Source organism: Rhamphochromis sp. 'chilingali', assembly GCF_963969265.1.
Source record: "Rhamphochromis sp. 'chilingali' genome assembly, chromosome: 14".
In the NCBI taxonomy this organism is placed as follows: domain Eukaryota; kingdom Metazoa; phylum Chordata; class Actinopteri; order Cichliformes; family Cichlidae; genus Rhamphochromis; species Rhamphochromis sp. 'chilingali'.
This window is the reverse complement of record NC_137941.1, coordinates 5189219-5209303: the sequence shown is the minus strand read 5'-3', so window position 1 is coordinate 5209303 and position 20085 is coordinate 5189219. Positions and strand designations below refer to the sequence as shown.

At 40.3% G+C, this 20085-nt stretch overlaps 1 protein-coding gene across 6 annotated transcripts in view; it reads right to left on the bottom strand.

The window, feature by feature from the left end:
• Window positions 1–20085, bottom strand: part of col18a1a (collagen type XVIII alpha 1 chain a) — a 75874-nt gene that overhangs the window by 1443 nt on the left and 54346 nt on the right. For 5 of the 6 annotated variants that reach the window (XM_080903868.1, XM_080903869.1, XM_080903866.1 and 2 more), the window contains 36 exons: window positions 19942–20002; window positions 17001–17125; window positions 15698–15724; window positions 15126–15323; window positions 14728–14754; window positions 14573–14635; window positions 14376–14453; window positions 14254–14304; window positions 14011–14142; window positions 13813–13875; window positions 12985–13029; window positions 12065–12196; window positions 11317–11385; window positions 9759–9785; window positions 9318–9416; window positions 8975–9010; window positions 8702–8791; window positions 8584–8616; window positions 7501–7536; window positions 7039–7098; window positions 6870–6947; window positions 6705–6740; window positions 6535–6588; window positions 6310–6381; window positions 5569–5643; window positions 5446–5470; window positions 4996–5049; window positions 3588–3622; window positions 3381–3503; window positions 3137–3281; window positions 2870–2934; window positions 1431–1559; window positions 1249–1281; window positions 842–1171; window positions 244–441; window positions 23–138 (listed from right to left, as the gene is read on the bottom strand). In XM_080903868.1, coding sequence (XP_080759994.1) covers window positions 23–138; window positions 244–441; window positions 842–1171; window positions 1249–1281; window positions 1431–1559; window positions 2870–2934; window positions 3137–3281; window positions 3381–3503; window positions 3588–3622; window positions 4996–5049; window positions 5446–5470; window positions 5569–5643; window positions 6310–6381; window positions 6535–6588; window positions 6705–6740; window positions 6870–6947; window positions 7039–7098; window positions 7501–7536; window positions 8584–8616; window positions 8702–8791; window positions 8975–9010; window positions 9318–9416; window positions 9759–9785; window positions 11317–11385; window positions 12065–12196; window positions 12985–13029; window positions 13813–13875; window positions 14011–14142; window positions 14254–14304; window positions 14376–14453; window positions 14573–14635; window positions 14728–14754; window positions 15126–15323; window positions 15698–15724; window positions 17001–17125; window positions 19942–20002 — 3020 coding nt within the window. The remainder of the gene's footprint in view (window positions 1–22; window positions 139–243; window positions 442–841; window positions 1172–1248; window positions 1282–1430; window positions 1560–2869; window positions 2935–3136; window positions 3282–3380; window positions 3504–3587; window positions 3623–4995; window positions 5050–5445; window positions 5471–5568; window positions 5644–6309; window positions 6382–6534; window positions 6589–6704; window positions 6741–6869; window positions 6948–7038; window positions 7099–7500; window positions 7537–8583; window positions 8617–8701; window positions 8792–8974; window positions 9011–9317; window positions 9417–9758; window positions 9786–11316; window positions 11386–12064; window positions 12197–12984; window positions 13030–13812; window positions 13876–14010; window positions 14143–14253; window positions 14305–14375; window positions 14454–14572; window positions 14636–14727; window positions 14755–15125; window positions 15324–15697; window positions 15725–17000; window positions 17126–19941; window positions 20003–20085) is intronic. The other variant, XM_080903865.1, reaches the window with a different exon arrangement.

The window sequence follows — 20085 nt, the reverse complement described above, 5'->3', positions numbered from 1 at the left end:
TTTGGGGGGTACAAAGACTCACCAAGCGCTATCCCTGAGGATGTCTCTACCATCAAAGGAGTAGATTGGTACGTTTTCCCTCATTTTGCTGGCATTGTCACCAAAGAGAGAGTCCCAACTGCTAAACAACACTTGGTTCTGCAAGGAAAAAGAAAAATAACATTTAACATAGTGACTTTATTCAGTTTTTCAGAAAGATGGTGTCAGTCATGCAGCTGTCCTTGTTGGAATGTTGGGTCTTACCTTGAGGTTTACTATGGGGACGCTGTCCCTGTCCGACCTGCGGACGATGGTGTAGAGGTCTTGAAGCTTAGAGGACAGGAAGGCTCTAAATGTTCCCTTCAGGCCGATAGCACGAGCCTGCTGGAAGCACAGGAAGTCTGCCCCACGAATCCCTCGCATGTTACCGGTGTGAGGGCTGTTCAAGGCGATGAGATGCAGCTGATAAAGACAGATTCACAAGAAGAAAATCACACAAATTTTCATTTTACTTCAACTGTGGAACAACTTAAGATGTTTTACAAAGGTCAGGGCTTTACATGATTAATGGTTTATATCAGTATCTAAGTAACGTAACGTCTCCTGGGCTGGGTTTCACAGCCTATGGAAGTGGCAGCTAGAATCCTCTATCAGATAATAATGGGATAACATTCCTCTCCCAAAAGTCAAGCAATTAAGCTCCTCAGTTCCCAAATGTCTGCCGACTGTTGTTAAAAGAAGAAGGGATTCTACATAATATTGTTTTGTTTTTATGATTTTCATTTTAGGCAAGCTAGCTAGTTTTCATCCCTATGTAAGGTAAATTAATATTTATTATATTTTTGAGCTTTTGAGTATCCACTTTACTCACGCCTGATCCCTGTATGTCGAAATGGCCAGCAGGCTCCAGCACAGGAGGGACGGGTTGTCTTTGAGGAGTGACAGGGAATCTGCTTTCCGTCTGCTGGTTGGCAAATCTTCCATCGGTATGGCCTGTGTGTGTCTGGTCTGGGAATCTGGGATCATACTTTGGAAAGTAACGGGGGTCTGCGGGTGTGGGTGCTGGAGGTTCAATGGGTTTTATCAAAGTGAAACCCTCAGAGTAATGGCCTGCTCTGTTGTTTTGGGACTGGTCCTGCGACTGCGGGTACAGAATCACAGGTGGAGGTTGGACTTCTGCCACCTCATTCTCCTTTGTGTGAAAATAGAAGAAATAATTAAGTCATATGAACGTTACAACATTTTATTTCATGGTTCTGTGAAACTTACCAGATCTCTGAAGAAAGGATTGTACTCTCCAAGCTGAAAGGAGAGGAATCAACCATTTAGTGTCGCTTTACATTAAGTTTTTCATATGTTATAAACTAGTGATACATTATAATAGTGTAAACTGGTTTTAAAGTTGATTTTATCAAATTCAAAGCACTGCACTGAAAAGTAGATAAAAGTACCATGACTTGCCGCACTCCATCGCGTACTCTCAAATAAAGGTCTGCTCTGTCTATGATGTAGATGAGGCTGCCCTCTTCCTGACGTCTGGCCATAGCAATCATTGTGTCATATGATCTCAAAGCTGTCACCTGCACATACACACAAAAAAGACCACCATACATCAGACATATATATTTAAGAAAAATTACAAACGGTACAGTGCAGAGACCGTGGCGGACTGATCTCTACTAAAACTAGCAAGTGCTAGTGCTTGAGGTTGAGAGGTACTGGCTAGATATAGTTGGGCTCATGTCAACACACGACTTAGGCAGAGATTTGACAGCATTCCAGGGACACTGAGGACATTGAGTCCGAATGGACCATGTTCAGCACCTCCATTGCTGAAGCTGCTGCACTGAGCTGTGGCTGAAGTGGTTGGTGCCTGTTGTCTTAGTGGTAAACCCAAACCAGACAGTGGACACCGGAAGTCAAATTAACCATCAGGCTGAAGGCCTGACTAAGCTTATCTGGCCTGTGGGACTTCGGAGGCAGCCAATAGGTACTAACAGGCAAAGTGGAACGCGGCTCGGGCAGTGGCTGAAGCAAAACTGGGGTGTGGGAGGAGTTCAGAGAGGCCATGGAAAAAGGCTTTTGGACTGCCTCAGAGATTCTGCTGAACCATCAGGTGACTGAGAAGGGGAAAGCAGTGCTCTACCTGCACTGTATGTAGTGCAGGTGGAGTAGTGCTGACTTTAAAGATATTTCTGCTTGGTGGAAGGAATTGTTCGAAGATCTCCTTAATCCCAGTGACACGTCTTCGGTAGAGGAGCAGAGTCCCGGGATGAGGGGGACGGCTCACACTGGGGGTGAAGTCACTGGGGCAGTTAAACAACTCCTTAGTGGCAGGTTCCTGGAGGTTGATGAGCTTCACACTGAGTTCCTGAATGTTTTAAATGTTGCAGTGCTGTCTTGGTTGACACGCCTCTACAATGTTGTGTGGAGATCAGGGGTGGTACCTTTGGATTGGCAGACTGGGGTGGTGTTTCCCATCTTTACGAAAGGGGACCGGAGGTTGTTCTCCAGCTATGGGGGGATCACACTCCTCAGCCTACCTGGGAAAGTCTATGCCAGGGTGCTGAAAAGGTGAGTCTGTCCATTAGTGAACCTCAGATACAGGAGAAACAATAGGGTTTTCATTCGGGCAATAAGTCGGACTTGTTCCCAGTGGGTAATGGACTCTGCCAGGGAGGAGGTGGCTAGGGAGAGGGAGGTCTGGGCTTCTCTGCTTAGGTTGCTGCCCCCGCAACCCAACCCTTGGATAAGCGGAAGACGATGGATGGATATATGAATGGGTGGGTACAAAAAATAAATCAAAAACTGCCATTCTGCAGATAAATGAATTTTGTGAATTCAGAGTCTTGTGATGGAGCCATGATTAAAATTCAGTGATAGTACTCACTCCAGAGGATGGTCCAGGAGCTCCAGGTGGCCCAGGTGGGCCAGGAGGACCAGGGACACTGACAGCTTACATATATAAAAAAAAAAATTAGAAACAGAAGTGCAATTTATCTCCAGTATTCAACCAGTAAAGTGCATTCAGTAAGATTAAGATGTGGCTACCTGTAAACAATTCAGATTTACAGGTTAAAACCTGTAAATCTGAATTGTTTTTTTCCCCAATAAAGAAGTGTCTTTTTTTTCTTTTTTTGTGGAAAAAGACACTTACGATAATTGGGACGATATGATCCTGAAAGGGTCCCCGGGGGTCCAGGTGGTCCTGGAGGACCTGGACGACCATCATAACCAATTCCTGGTGGCCCTGTTGGTCCAGATGGTCCAGGTGGCCCAATTATAGAATCTCCCTTTGGACCCTAATGTGGAAAAGAAAATCAGAAATTTCTGGAATATCACATCTAGATCGGGGCCAAATGTTTTTTGGTTGTATTAACAAATAAGGTCTCAGAACTCACTGGGAGGCCAGGTGGTCCTGGAGGTCCTTGGACTCCTCCAAATCGAGGGTCATAATATCCACCACCGGGCTCTCCTTTTTCTCCCTTGACACCTGATTCTCCACGCTCTCCCTTCAGTTCATTCTGTCAGAAGAAGTTCAACTTTGTTTGTTGATGAAGAAGAAATAAACTAAAAAAAATGACTGGAGTAACAATGAGCTAGCTTACCCTCAATGTGTAGATATCAACATTAGGGGATGCTCCTGGGGAAAAAAAAAAGATGCTTTAGTGAAGCAGTTGTGTAGCGTGCTGGATATGCAGCATTATAGTTGTGCTGACAGTTCATGATCTCGGGGATCAACAATGGTCAGTGTGATCACAAAGACATGTAATTCACATGTACGAATTTCAGGCTTTAGCACTATAGTTCAACTTTTCAGGTGCTAGTAGATCAGCTGGTAAATCAAATGAAACTGTTTCACTGCCCCACGCCATTGTAATCCTCAGAGAGCAGGGTAGTTGTTTAAGAATCAAAATGAAGGAGAAGGTAATCATTGCAGTGAGTAATCACAGTGTTTTACACGAGCAGTCTGTGTCATACTAAGGGCCAATCAAACAGCTGGTTAGCATGTCAACGTTTAGCTGTCATCCCTGTGAGATTTTGCCAACAAATATACCCCCGCAAATGTCACACATGCCCACCTTCAAGTGTTGAAACAATGACCACGTGTGAGTCTTTCCTTATAAAATGTATTTTTCCATTAATGCATTCAGTCAATACTACCAGTATATTTGGATCCAGATTAGGGAGGTCAACAAGTCGACTAATCATCGCTGTTGTCACTAGTTGATACCAGACGTACTAGTCATTTAATCTAATTGTTAAAATATTAATTGATGCCCAAAGCCAGAAAATTAATGTCTCCTAAAAAATTTTTTGTAGCCATCTGCCATCAGATTGTTGTTGAGAAAAGCCATAAATCTGTTAGCAGAGTTTTTGTTAAAACTATTATTGCAGGTTCAATTGGCAGAAATGAGCTTTCTCCAAAAGGTGGATGGGCTCTCTCCCACCTGTGATAGGGTGAGGAGTTCAGTTAACTGGGTGCTGTTCAGAGTAGAGGACGCAATAAATGGTTTAAAATGCCTTTGTTAGTTTTTGATATTTTCAATTAAACAGTTCTCAAATTTAACCTAAATCTGAGTGTTTCTTAGTCTTAGACTAGTCGGTTAGTCGACTAAGAAATTAGTCACCAGGAACAACTCTAATCCAGATTATTTGTGTTGCACTTATTCAGATTTTACTATTGCTGGGTTAGTAGTAAACGCGCATTTACAGACAACAGCTGCAATCTGCAGCTGTTGTCTTTCTCACCCTTATATCCAAAGCAATCACTAGGAGGTTTTTGGTGTAGCACCTTCTTTGTATGTGATTTCACTTATTGAGAGCCAGAAACTTCCGGGAACTATTCCCAACCAATCGCAGATTACACACTTCCCTCGCAGTATAGCACATAACTCTTTAAGCAGTATATGCACGACTTTACGTGAGAAACGTCAACAGAAAAGATTGCACAACCCTTTACAATCATAAAGGAATGAAATTTCATTTATTCTTAATTCAAAAATGAGGATTTACCTGGGATCCCTGGAAGTCCAGTCTCACCACGCTCCCCTTTTTCTCCTTTAATTGCTACAACACAAAATACAAAGTTTTTCACATTACAAAATTACTCATAGCTCTCTGCAGGTTTAAATATCATTGAACCCTTGAAAGCCATGTGCTCTACTGCCAGTGACTTCTTCATTCTTTTTTTTCAAATCTAGACTTGAAAGCTTAATCTCCTGACAGTGGAGTGTATATCCTTTGCAGGCTGAAGGAGCAGAACTGAAATTAAATTCATAGATTGCACTGTTTATCTCTGCAGACACTTTGAACCCTTTAAAAATCCTTCCTCCTTTCCCCTCCCATATTTACTGAACCTCTCTACTGTGATCCTTCTTTTTGATTAATTTAATCTGACCATATATTTTTGTAATGTATTTATTTTTACACACTAAAACAATAAAACAAGTGAAGATGACATACCTGGATAATTCCTTTCATCATAGCGCTGTTAACAGAAGGGAAACAATCAACAACAACAACAGAGGAAAATAATCGGTAGGGAAGATGAGACATGACCAGATTTTTGGGAAGCTGTGTACTCACATTGAAACGGTCTAAAGGACTGGCTGGGCTAGGGGGTCCTGGTGGCCCAGGTGGTCCTGGAGGGCCAGGCACTCCCTAATGAAAACAAAGATATTCAATATTTTTGGAGGACTCAATAATTTTGTGAGTTTAATATAACTGACTGTAAAGCTTTGGCTGGGATTAAATGTGGCCACTCTTGGAGAAATGTGTTTGGCAACATAACATTTGGCATTTAAAAACAAAAGAAGAGTAGAGTAGGTTGTTTTGTGTGAGGAAAGAAGTGCAGCTCTTTTTTAATGAATCACAAGTTGCTTTAGTAATGCTTAGCTAAATGAAAGTTCACTTGAATGCAGTATTTAGAACCTAAGGTGTCATTGTTGAATTTAGTTTCATTAAAAGATTAAAAAACAGAGCTAACAAATTAATGATGCTCAGTATATGTTTAGTTATGAAAGCTAAAACCAAAAAAATAGAAAAGGGGGAAAAAAGACTTACATATTTGTTGGGGTTAAAAAAAACTTTTATAATGTGCTAAAATTAACCTTTTAAGTTGAAAGTGACTCTGTATTTACACTCAGTGTCAAGAGTTCTGTGTGATTGCCAGTTGTGTTTTAAAGTGACCTTTAACATGGGAGCAGGGAAGTCACACAATGCCTGTAAAATACAGGCTTGAGGGATGTAAAGTAAGCCAATGTCATCAAACCATCTTTGCTGCTAAGCCTCCCAAGCTAAGGTATTGATAATAGTATTAATACTTACAGGGTAGCCAAAGCCAGATCCAACCCCTGGCTCTCCTTTCTCACCCTTATATCCATTTATCCCAGGACGACCCTGAAGGGAGAAAGTTATTGATTTGTCTTTTGTTGAACTTGGACAATAGAAACAAAAAGATAAAAACCACACTAAGGTCAAAAGTAAAAAATGGTATAGAATACACTTCACTATGGTCAGTATTTAGTAAAACAATAAGAAAGAAGCACTTACAGGTCTTCCAGGCATTCCAATTTCACCTTTCAGTCCAGGAGGCCCATATGGTCCCTGCACATATAAATTATATAATTAAACGCGCTGTCAATTGACTGGTGATTGAATAAGGTAATTGAAACAGTTTCAGTACATTAACCAAAAAAAGTCTTAGAAATGGAAAACCTTACAGGGGGCCCAACAGGTCCTGGAAGTCCTCTGTCTCCCTGCATGCATGGTTTGGGGGGATGATTAGTTTCAAGAACAAAATGATCATCACAAAATACACCAAAGACCATGAGTACATTAATGCATAATAGATAGAAATCCAGATAGTCAAATTCACTGAGACTCACCTTTGGACCAGCTAGCTGTGCCAAATTCAGAAAATTTCCATCAGGGCCAATAACCAAGCCTGGCTCCCCTTTTTCACCCTGAACACAGAGCACCAAGACAACAAATACTCAATGACAGAAATGATCAGAGCAGCCAAATTAAGAGTCTAACATATAATGTAGACTTTACCTTCTCACCATAGCCTGGAGGACCAGGATCTCCTCGGTCACCTTTTGGCCCCATTGGACCCTGCAATATATTAAAAAAATACAATAAAATACATGAAGACATTAGATGAGTTAGATTTGACAGCACCCAACATTTTGTTACCATGAAGCAAATAAGCCTATATAATGGGCCTTATCATTGACATTCGTATAAAGAATCATTTGTTGATGGCTAAATTAATAAATACAGATATTGGTACGTCACCTGCCTACACACCCTATCCTCCTGATTTACATACAAGCTAGCGCTCCAAACGTGTTTATCTCAAAGTAATCCCTGACTAATACAGCATTACAGTATTGTTTCAAAAGAATAAAATGATATCATCTGATGTCCCACATTCATGTAATTACATATTACATTTTTAATATTGTGCATATAGTTATGCAAGAAAACACAATTATGTAACAGAGGCAAACTCACAGGAAATCCAGCTCGACCAGGTAAACCAGGCCCACCCTGTAGAGGAAAACAAAACCACACACCTCTGTTTAACTTGATTAGATCAGTTTTATTCATTTTCCTTAATACCAGCCAAACATTTGTTTACCAGTAACTATGAGCAAATCCACACACAGTTTATGGCTAACACAAATTAAGGCTAAAAATGCAGGTTGTGAAGTTAAGTGCTGCTTTTGCTTGGTGTAGGTGAATGAAAACCAGTGTTTGTTTCTTGGCTGTCACTTTTCCACAGTTGTTACAACACTGTAAATTTGTAATGAGCAGTGAGGTTTCTTTTGAACACCATAATTGTATACTCTGCTGTGCGGTATAAATCTTGGTAGAAGCTGTTTGTCATGTTTCAGTTGACAGCCCATTTTATAAGGGAACTATTCCTTATAGTCACAAATGCAAACATTTAAAAATATGGCAGAAGAAGTTGTAAAATATTCCCCTGGATGTTTCTTTTGAGTACGACTTACTTTTCCAGTGGGACCCTGCTGCCAACATCAACTTCAAAATGGGCTTTGGCCCTTATTTGCCAGTATCAGCAAATATCGAGGCTGGTATGGATCTACAGGTCCATGCTCACCGTGATACCAGTGTTAGAGCTGTTTTGTAACATGTTGATATTGGTATTATTGTGCAATATTGTGTAAGTCCAGGTTTTTCCACTGTGTGATTACAGAGCCTATGCATATTTCATGCAGTATGCATAAAGGCGAATAAGCATTAGTTGGTTGAAATTGTTTTTGGGGTTTTTTTTCTTTTCAAAGGCCATCGGCTGAGATTCTCCCACAGATTGTGGATTCGCCTGATGATTAGAAATGAAGGAATAACTTACTGGTACCCTTTGAGGGTAACCAAAGCTGCATGATTCAACATTAGGAAACAAAATTGTAGGACGTCCTGGTAAATTGTATAAAAAAATGTTAGTGTTAATACCAATTGTAACATTTCTGGGTTGTGACATGGACCACAAGCATGCTTGAATCTGTGCAAGTAACATGAAGTGAAACTCCTCTTTGTCTTTAGTCCAAAAACACCTTCAGAGTTCAAACATACCTGAGGGCCAGCTCTGCCAACGACTTCATCAAACTGTGGAAAAGGCAGACATTACCATCAGGTTTGGATTTTAGCTTCATACAGACTCAAACAGCAGTGCTCATCTCTTGTTACTTACATTGCCTGATGTCTGGTAGACGATTTGTCCTGGTGGTCCAGGTGGACCTGGTGGACCAGGTAGTCCAGTTCCATCTCGACCTGGTTCACCCTAAAACCAGAAAGAAAGAGGAAAAAAAATTTATTAGCATCCAGTAGTGAAAGCTTATCACATAATCAACATGACAGAAGGTTAAGGAAGGCTACTGTGGTAGGAGATATCATTCGTGTTATATCTTAGTAATGAGTGCTTTGTAGTAAAACAAGTGCAATCATAATTACAAATGATATTCACCATCTGTCCTTTGTCTCCTCTGTCACCCTTTGATCCCTGTAAAATTCAAAGAGTGAGATACTTTAGCAACAGAGAAACCTGTATGTCAAATGACCGGTCTGCAGACTAACCTAATTACATGAAACGTTCAAACAACAAACGTTGTTTTGTTTTTTTTCTTTCATATATCAGTTTTAATATACAAGTTGTCCATGAATGCCAACATGAAAAATTCTATTCCAAAGATAAAGATAAAAACTTGGAGAAATTATATCATATGTAAATATTCTTCAACTAATCTGTCTAATTCAGAGATTTAATTTAATCTTTATTTATTAAGTTGTTTTTGTTGGGGGTTTTTTACCGGAGGTCCAGGGAAGCCATCCAGGCCTGGTTGCCCATCTCTTCCAGCAGGACCTCCATCACCCTTCTCACCTGGTCTGCCGGGCAAGCCGGGGTTACCCTGCAGAAGAACACTCAATTTGAGTTGGTGGCAAACAAAATTATAAACGAAGAAGAAGAAAATGGCAGCAAACAGGAAACAGAGCAGGAACTTGAACTTCTAAATCTTGCTTCCTTGACTTAATGTGGAACACATCAAGCTAGATTTGATGTTTCAAACTCAGCGTAGGACTATGTTTTGCAAGCAGGAGGGCAAAACCTAATGCAAAGGACAATGATAATCAGTGTCGACTGTTGGCTGGATGGATGTTGGTCAACAACTAATTACATTTAAGGACATGTTGTTGTTATTTGTGATCATACTCCAAGCTTTCCACCTCAACATAAATTATAATTTACTTACTGGAAGTCCAGGTAATCCAGGAGGACCCTGAAAGCACATATTTGTTTGGGTTATTTGGTAGTTCATGTATAGCTTCTTCATCCTTCATCATGTATTTGCAGTTTCCTCGTAAAAATTGTTTGAACAGTTCTAAAAACATTCTTACAGAAATCTGCAAGCGAGAGATCATGTTGGTCAGAAACCTTTTAATCAGATGGCTTAATAGACTCTTGATAAACCCTTGATGGAACCATATTTGATCATTTAAATGGACATCAAAACTGGCCATCCCATAACTCACTGTAAGGTTGAGTTTCTTCTAGCCAATCAGGAAAGATCGGGTTATGTGACAGCTAGTGACATTAGTGTATCTGACCTATCAGCAATGGCCCAGAACCATGTCAGAATTTGGAAAATTGAGTTTTTCATCCTTACCTACGCCAAAATTTATGGTTATAATATCAGAACTAACTGTGGTAAGTTGATGAAACCCTTGCATTATATATAGTTCAATAGGTATTGTTAGGGTTGGATTTCTAGAAATTTGGTGATACCATATTGGATCACATGACTTGGTCATTTAAAACTAACACAAGTGGTGGTAGGTCAGTTATTCACGAATGCACCAAAAGCATTTACCAAGCCATACTTGTTATTTCTAAAAAGAAAAAAAAGAAAAAGTACCTTATCATAAACTCACTATAGGACAGTAGTGGTCAACAGTATATTGGATGTTGCCATGACTACACAGTGATCGAATACAAGGTTTACCCCATTTTAAGGGCTTTTTAGGCTTCATATACAGGAATATGTAAATTTGTTTGTTTGGTAAATGGCCTGTATTTGTATAGTGCTTTACTTAGTCCCTATGGACCCCAAAGCACTTTACACTACATTCAGTCATCCACCCATTCACACACACATTCACACACTGGTAATGGCAAGCTACATTGTAGCCACAGCTGCCCTGGGGCGCACTGGCAGAGGCGAGGCTGCCGTACACTGGCACCACCGGGCCCTCTGACCACCACCAGTAGGCAATGGGTGAAGTGTCTTGCCCAAGGACACAACGACCGAGACTGTCCGAGCGGGGCTCGAACCAGCAACCTTCCGATTACAAGACGAACTGCCAACTCTTGAGCCACGATCGCCTCGTTTTTAATCCAAGTACCGTTAAAATGATTTAGTCAGTCAATATTTGTAATTTGTTTTGATTTATGAATGAAAAAAGGGCTGCAACATAATGTTATTTTAACTTACTTTGTTATATTTTCAGTTTCTATGGTAATATATTTTGTTTTCACTAATTCTAAACTTCCTTGTTATTGTTCCTTCAAAGTTGCCTGGATTTTGCTTTAAAATGCTTCCTGCTTGTCTCTTTTATGGAAGCCAGCCCATCAAGTACCATACTGTAGAACAGCACAACCTATATAAGGGTGTATACACGTGCTCAGTTCGGTGAATGAACATTTCCATGTATTATAAAGGGTTAAGCAAGTACTATTGCTTATTCAAATTTTTACTCTGAATTTAAGCCTTATATAAAATTATCTTCCAAAGTCGATAAGAACACGTGTACCTGTATTCCATCTGGTCCTCCGATGCCAGGACGTCCATTGAAACCACCAGCAGAGCCCTCCATGTCATCCTTCAAATGAAATATTTTAAATTGCATTTTTGGAGATTAAATGTTTTTTGCAAAAGGAACATAGTAAAGCTAGCATGTCACTAGTCTGTCACATTTTGGATCGTGGGAGGGGAAAACTCTGGAAACTGATTGAAACATTTCCAGTAAATATTTTAACTTATAAGCCAATCACTATATATACGTAACTAAATATGTCTACTTTCACCCAACCATTCATCCATTTTCTGCAGCTTATCCCGGTTGGAATGATGGGCGCAGCAGTCTAAGCAGAGAAACCAGACCTCCCTCTGCTTGCCCACCTCCTCTACCTCTTCAAAGATCAGGTCATGCCTCAGTGTGGAGGTTGCCCCTCCCTGAACCCGTATCTGCCTGAGGTTTCTTCCCTTAAAAGGGAGTTTTCCCTTCCACTGTTGCCAACTGCTTGCTCATAGCGGGTTGTCTGATTGCTGGGGTTTCCTCTGTATTATTGTAGTGCACTGCAAAAACTCAAAATCTTGCCAAGTATATTTGTCTTATTTCTAGTAGAAATATCTCATTACACTTAAAATAAGACAAAATCAGCTACAAAGCAACATTCTAATAAGATATAGGAACTTGTTAGAATGTAATGCACCTTGAGGTAATGGTTGCTAGGATTCAGTGCTATACAAGTAAAATGTACCTTATCATGATAACTTACAAATCCAACTCGATAACTTGGTCCAGGAGGCCCGGGAGGTCCAGGAGATCCAACTGGTCCCCTGGGTCCAGGCAGACCAGCTAATCCTGGCTCTCCTTGAGTTCCTGGTAAACCACGTTCTCCTTGAGCACCCTGTAGGGCAAAAATTAAATAAATTAATCAAAGCAAATAAGAGATTTAATACTTAGTAGACTGCATAATAAACAACAGTCGCCTCACAAGTGTCTTGAGGTGACTGTTTTTGTGATTTGGCACTGTATATATATATATAAAACTGAATTGAATAAATAAAGCTACAATGTGTTTTTAATTAATTGGCATCATGTATCATCCAAAACTAAACATGCAGCCATCAGAGTACTTGGAAGGAGTTTTCAAAGCACACACTGTTTTGCACAAAACCCATGCTCACTGTCCTGGGACTAAATTTAGATGTCAGAATATGTGAAATAAAACACATCCAATTCTCAGATTAGACTTAAAGTCAAGTCTGCAACTGACAGTATTTGACAGACATTTGCATATTGTTAGAAGACACAAATCCTCTTTGATGACTGACACGCTGGAGCCCAGTTACCTGCAGATGGGAAGGCTTAGGAGAGGAGGAGGAGGATAAATAGTGAGGCAGCAGATTGGTGAGAAAAGAAAAGTAGGAACTTGGCTGAGGAAGAGAAAGGGATAGGAAAAGTTTTAGAAGTATTACATGACATACTGGTTATCCTGTGGGTGCCTCTACATAGTTGGAGATCCCAAAAGTGTGCCATAAACTTTGAAATGTACTTACCTTCTTCTCAGGATTGTCTAAACAATTTTTAATTACTAAAACAAGTTACATCAAGAGCACTTTATGACACTAACTTTGAGATAAAATCTTTAAAAAGGAAAGGAGAGAGAAAAAAAAACAGGTCATCAATTCACACCTTTTCTCCAATTGCTCCTGGAAGACCCAGCTCGCCAGCATCACCCTATTTTAGGAAACACAGTGACAACACTTATCAACACCATTTAAAGTTGAATAGAAACTTGAAATAAGAACTATGAACAATTTTCTTACTTTCAGAAAATCTAAAAGCGGCTGTGGACATGTTGTGTCTAATGCCTGTCCAAAGACTGAGCAATTTACTCATCAGCATTCGCTTAGTAGCTTATAGTTGGTAGCCAGTAGACATTTAAGGATATAGTTGCATAGAAAACTCTTGCTACTGTATTTCCCACCCCTAATATTTCTGGTTGAAATGAGTAGCGTTTGTGTCATGTGTCACAGTATCCTTTGCTCCCAGTGGTACTCAGCTTAGATGAATCTTTTTTGGAATTTAGATTCGTTTAATCCAGTACCAAGTACTTTGGATCGCCAACACTTAGCTTACCTGTCACACCACCAAATCACTGAAATTTCTCGGAGACTTCCTGTAGAGGCTTCCAGTGTCTTTCAGGATTCACACTCGCATTTACATCTATGGAAAATTTAGGACTACCAGTTGTCCAGTCCGGAGGGGAAACTAGAAAGCCCGGAGATCCACACATTCCTTTCTATCCAACACTTGGAAGGTCAAAGCTAGTTAGCATAGCTTGAAAACGTTTTTTATTGCAGTTCTCTCTGGATTTTAATTTTTGCTCTTGATATCTGAACCCCAGCAGCTACTGCACACTTTAATAAACTAGCGTTTATTACACATTAGACGAAATGTCATTTTAGATCAGATTTATTTAGTTCTTAGAGAAGAAACCGTTATCTTCATAGTCTTTACCTTCTCCCCATTGGGACCAGGAGCTCCTGGTTTGCCATCAGTACCTGGTATGCCAGGCAAGCCCTAGAGGCCAAAAGATTAGGATCAGATAGACATTCTTAGCTGATTATTGATATTTGGTTAGACTGAGAAGTTACTTCAGAGAGTTTGAGTGTTGATATATGTATTAATTAGTCATGTTGTGAGCCTGACACTTACAGGTTTACCAGGTGCTCCATCTTTTCCTGGTGGTCCAAATGCTGCAGAACTCGATGCTGTTTCAGCTGTAGAGGCGCCGGGAAGACCAGGTGGTCCGGGGGGGCCTGGTGGACCTGGTAGCCCAGGTAGACCCTGCATTTAAAAACAAAACAAAAACATTCATTACATTTAGACTTTCACCTCAATATAAACATATATAAACAAAACCCTGGATAATTAAAGAAGTAATGTTTTTTTTCTCACCCGAATAGATTCCAGATCAGGGAATCCTGAGGCCTCCATATCCTCAAAGGTCTGAAATATATTTGAAATTAGGATAATCTCTTAAAAACAATCATTAAGTACTAAAATCAGCTGAAACTCACAGATCTGAATCCTGGTCCTGGGGGTCCTGGAGGACCTGGAGGCCCCCTCGGGCCTGCATGACCTTCTCCACGGTCTCCCTGTAGGTACAACATTTGTTAAGACAAGGTAGGTCTGCTCAGCACATGTGCACATTAAATGATTCTTTTTACAGCTTCTGTTTTTTTTCCTTTCCTGTTACCCTGTCAGTGTATCTTACCTTCTCTCCTTTGGCTCCAGGGTCTCCTGGGGTTCCAGGGAAGCCTGGAGGTCCTTGAGCACCCTGTATTGAGAAAATCATCATGTTAGGGCAGTTGAGATGTTGTGAGATGCCTATTCTGTATTTAAAGTCATACATTATTAAAAACAACTTACAGTTTTTCCATCCTCACCAGGATCACCCTGCAGGATGAATAAAGAATGACATGAGTTAGAAGTCAGACTAGTATGTAAATAAATCAGGTTGGCCACAGATTTTAAATTCAGGGCCCTGTGAGTAGGATGTAGAAGTATCTCACAACAGGAACTACTGACATTCAAGCAAACTGATGTGTTGTCAGATTAATTAGCTTCCTTAGTTTTCTTGTATTTTATCAGTTTGTGTTTTCTCAAGTTTCGGTGCTTTGCACTCTCTCAGCACTATGTGAAAACAATCAGAATAATATATGTAAACATGCAAACCGTGACAGATACAGTAACGTTGGTTCAACAGTAACAGCACATTTGTTGTGTTTGGTGTTTTCTAGTAAGCAAATAATTTTCAGTCCACTAACTGGCTCTCCATCAGCTCCTGGAGTTCCCTGGGGTCCTGGTGCTCCGGGTGGTCCTCTGGGCCCGGGAACTCTCGAAACAACTGAGCCGTCACTGCCGACTGTATACCCGGGTGCAGGTCCTGGAGAACCAGGGGGCCCCGGGGGTCCAGGTGGGCCTGGCTCGCCCTTTACACCTTTATATCCAAAGCCTGCGCTGCCCTAGAAATGGAAAGCATTGTTGCAGGAAAAACGTTGAAATGTAATATTCTCACTGTTTGTCTTTCTAAAGTGCATCTGTAACATTCTTCTCAGTGATAACAACTAGAGAAACGATACAAACAGTTAAACTGGATTTGTAAGGCACTATTTTTGGAGTGTGGCTAACATTTAACAGCTAAATGTTAGCTACTTAAGAGCCCAAATGCATCACTGGAAATCTGATGCACGTTAAGAGGTTTGAAGCAGAGTTGTTCACCCAAGGAACCATGAAGAGCAGGCACACCCATTTAATTTTAGTAGTTTATTACATTTGTGTTATTCAGCGACCAAAATCATAGAGCTACAAGTGAGCCAGAGGGAAATCTCTTACTTACCTTTTCTCCCTTTGTCCCAGATTCTCCCTGAAAATAGAAGAGACAGTAAAGTCAATGATGAAACAATTTCTCTATTTAGACCTGAAAAAATAGCAGGCATGAAGCACATCCCCAGTGTCTCATACTGTGGCTGAGGTGGCATCAATAGAAATCAAATCCAGAATCAAAACCACATTCACTTAAAAAAATGCTACACATGATCATATTTCACTTGTTGCATGTCAGTTTCACAATTTTGCCTGTGCATAAATTTAGATCACCTCACTTTATGCATGTGTGTCATGGCAGAAGATAATGAGGTCAGTATAGATTCATTTTGATTTTCTCGTTTTCCGTGATCATTGTGCATTTTGACTTTCACAATTACGAAATAAGAACACAAATGTAGTTTTCTTTCAGAATAAAATAAAAACTATGACGCATGAAGCTGTCTGTCAGAGTGTTTGTTTCTTTGCCTAAAAAAACTTTCTAGACTATCAGAAGTTAAGCAACCAAACTTGGGACACACGTCCATCTCTGAAGCCCCTGAAGGTTCTCATCTATGTTGGACATTATTATATCACCATGATGCTTGGCAACCACTTAGATGCTAAAAACAGCCCATTTTATCCAACAGCACCTTATAAAAGCATCCTGTCATTCTATTTATAGCCACAAATGTTTAATTATATTATATATTATGTTCCCTTGCAAACACAGAGCAATGTGCTAAATTAATTATTTTCAGCATATCAACAACATCTAGCACCCCCCAATGTGATAAAGTACATTAGTTTGCCAGTAGCACAAATAGGCCAATCAACAAAATACAAGACTGTCAGTAATGTGTTGATATTCCATTAGAAATTTGCTGCACCCTCTAGTGTTCCTTCAGGGTATTTTTACCACATCTTCTTCACTGCTACTCTTATCTTTTCCAACCAATGGTAAGGCTCTTGAAGTGTGGCTCTTAGTAACAACTTATGTTAAGATAAGGAAAGGATACACTAATGTATGCTTCATTCATCAACGATCGTTTAATGATATAGCACATAGAGTGAGGCCGTGAAAGCGTTTTCATTTAATTTGAGCCCTTAAAACGTGGACAAACATTATTACAACTAACAAAGCTGACATAACTTCATAACCCAATATAAAAATAACAATTTTAAGCCAAAACTCACTATTCTACAGACAAACGGTTGTGCTGTCCAAACATGCATCCTTCAGGAAGCCTTAAATAAGAAACTGTTTCAAGCATCACCAGGTAACTACATTTATTTTAATCCACCATAAAGGCTGAAACGTGTCTTTGAGTCCAAACCTTGTCTCCACGGGATCCACTCCTTGAGCTGGAGCCAGAGCCTGCTTCTCCCTTCGGCCCAGCTGGACCCCTCTCTCCCTTCTCTCCTCTGTCCCCTTTGTCGCCCTTTTGTCCTTTAGCCTCGACTGGCCCGAGAAAAACAACAGCAGAGGGGAGAGTCGTTAATATCCTCATGAAAACCTCTCAAAAATGAGTAACGACTGTATCCCACATCCCAAACAATAAACAGGATATTTCCTGCTCCCAAAAGAAGAGGAAGGGGTAAAAGAAAATTACTTTTTGCCTGATGGCGCATGAATCTGTGTGTGTGCACAGCCATAATTTTCAGCCACGCAAAGGTTTAACGGTGGTCACACCCACATGCACAGATACCATGATGATATTCACGTGTGACCGGGTTTGACCTCCAACTGTTCTCAGTTTGAACATGAAGCACAGCAAAATGATGCCCACTGCAAGAACATCTTTAGTATTCCAGGTTTAAGAAAAAAAAAATAGCTGGAATAAAATAATGCCACAAGAAACAGCATCAGCAGCCCAAGCCAACAGGAAACTATTCCTGCACGCGTCTTCAGTTCTCTAATTTGTTTAAGAAATTTAATATTTCTTAAATATTAACTTTTTCCACTTCCTTGCTCATTCACTCTTAGTTCTTCTAAATTTCTCTGTGAATGTAGTTTTTCAGGGCATTACAGCCATCAATGCCCAAACTTTAACATTTCACCACCGTTAATGAATTCAGAAGCATTTACGTATATGCATGCACTCCTGTACCTGTTTGCATGTTTAATCCATGTGAAGTCGTGCTTGATAGCTACACATGCCATAAGCAGAGCATCTCGACAGACAGCAGAAGAGATGCAGGATTTGGATGCTTTGTCTGTGTTTTTAAAACTCCCCTCAACCCACCTTGTGGCCCACGAAGGAAGGGGCTGGACTCCACAGAAAGTGAAACGTACTGGGAGTCCCTTGCTGAACACAATATAAAAATACAGTGTAAATGACGTTTCCAGAATTCCTCGAGTCAGCTACAAAGTAGTTTTGGGACACAAGCCAAACATTTTGTTCATTAAGCTCTAATAGTAAACAGTTTTTTTTTCTCCTGTGTCAAAAGTTTTGTTACTGTTTTGTCATCATCAAGCGTGGGTGCAAACCAGAGCCATTAGCAACATAATGCTTGGAGATGATCTGCAGCCTACCTGAAAATGCAACGATAGTTAGGCTTGGGCAGTACTACAGTGAGAGTACACAGAGTGCTTAGTAATCCAAACATATTTTGGCTGAATTGAAGTAATGTATTATAGCACACTACATAAAAACACCATCAGAGGGCAGTATGTACTAGTAAACAGCTGAGCTAAGTAAACTGAACGACTTTAAGATTAGATGAAGCATAACTAGGAAAGTGTTGATAAACTGGTGATTAAGGTAAGCCAGACAATACAGAAAGCCTGTAGCTTAAGAGGGCAGCACTTTAAAATGGCGAAGTGGCCAACATCACTAACTCCTGGGCAGGTGTCCAGATGCAGGCAGCTGTAACAACTTGTAGTCTACTAGGTTTCATATCTGTTAATTCCAGTCACAAAGTGGACCTTAAGACTTTGTTTATGCCATTTGTGCCTTTTAGAGCAGTTTGAAAATGATATAGTTTGCTGTGAGATATAGACCTTTCAAGCAGTTTGTGCTTCAGGCTTGATGACTGAACATGTCGCATTTTATTCGTCTCTTACTCTGCACTACTTTGAGTATGTAAGTGTGTTTTTGGACTGTGCACATACAGTCTAAGCCAGCGGTCCCCAACCCCCGGGCCTCGGCCCGGTACCGGTCCGTGAGTCGTTTGGTACCGGGCCGCAAGAGTTGAGGCTCAAGTGTGAAATGTATAGTTTTCAGGGTTTTTATAGGTTTTCAGCGTTATTTTGTTATCGTTTTTATCGTTTACTCGGTTTTCCTGGGTCTTTTCACGTGTGTTATGAATAAATTTTCTTTTTTCGGTAGCGGTACTAGTTTTATTTTGTTGTATTTATCCGCGACACCTTAAAGGCCGGTCCATGAAAATATTGTCGGGCATAAACCGGTCCATGGCGCAAAAAAGGTTGGGGACCGCTAGTCTAAGCCCTTGATTATACTTTCTACAGCTCAGAGTCGGATCAACTGGGGCCAGAGTGACGTAAATTCTGTCATGAGATGGTGAGCACGTGGGTCCATCGACTGACACTGTATCCTTAATGGTGTATAATCAAAGTTTAGCTAACAGATTAGCACGTGCTTCTCTCAAATAACATTTCTCCTGACTCTTAAAAAAGAGAAGAAAAAAATCATCATGAGGTTGGCTTTTTCCATCTTTTACATACAAAATTATCAATACTGTGATTTTTGATGGTTTCCACTTTCCCCTTTATTAATTAGTACACATACCACTAATGGTGTAGATTAAGTCTTTAACATACAGAAGTTAAATTATTATTTATACTAGCAGTATGTGAGATACTGCTAGTATATGAGGATACATCGTTCTGAATACATTCTTGTATAAATTCATCATGAAAGCAAAAAAAAAAACCCCGCGAAATGACATTTTTGTTGTTCAATGAGAAATAATTCAGCTTCCATAGTGCATTACTGTTGACCACTAGATGGAGACATTTGTCAGCAAATCTGTTCCTAACGAGCCTGGACTGGTTCAGCTATGCACTTTAAACGAATATGACCTCAGTGGCAACATGTGGCGCCATTAAACTCCTCTAGTTATACCCGGCAGGTGAGCCTGTGTCAGCATGTGGAAGTGTAGAGCTTATTTTCTATCTTTGAAAGTAAAATAAATTTATTAAAGACACTGACATTCGCTAGGGGCTGATTCAAAAGAACCTGTAAAAACACGGGGGTTGCATGAAATGATGAACTGAAAATGAATAAATCCAAGTCTGGTGTCACATAAACTCACCAGTCTCATCATTCCTGGTCATCGGTGGGCGCGGAATGGGCCTCAAAGTTGGACGAGCCGTCTGCAGAAAAATAACAACATGACAGACAGAGATGCATATTTAAAAAGGGCAGGAGGCGACATTTGCTGGAAGCTGCACTGATC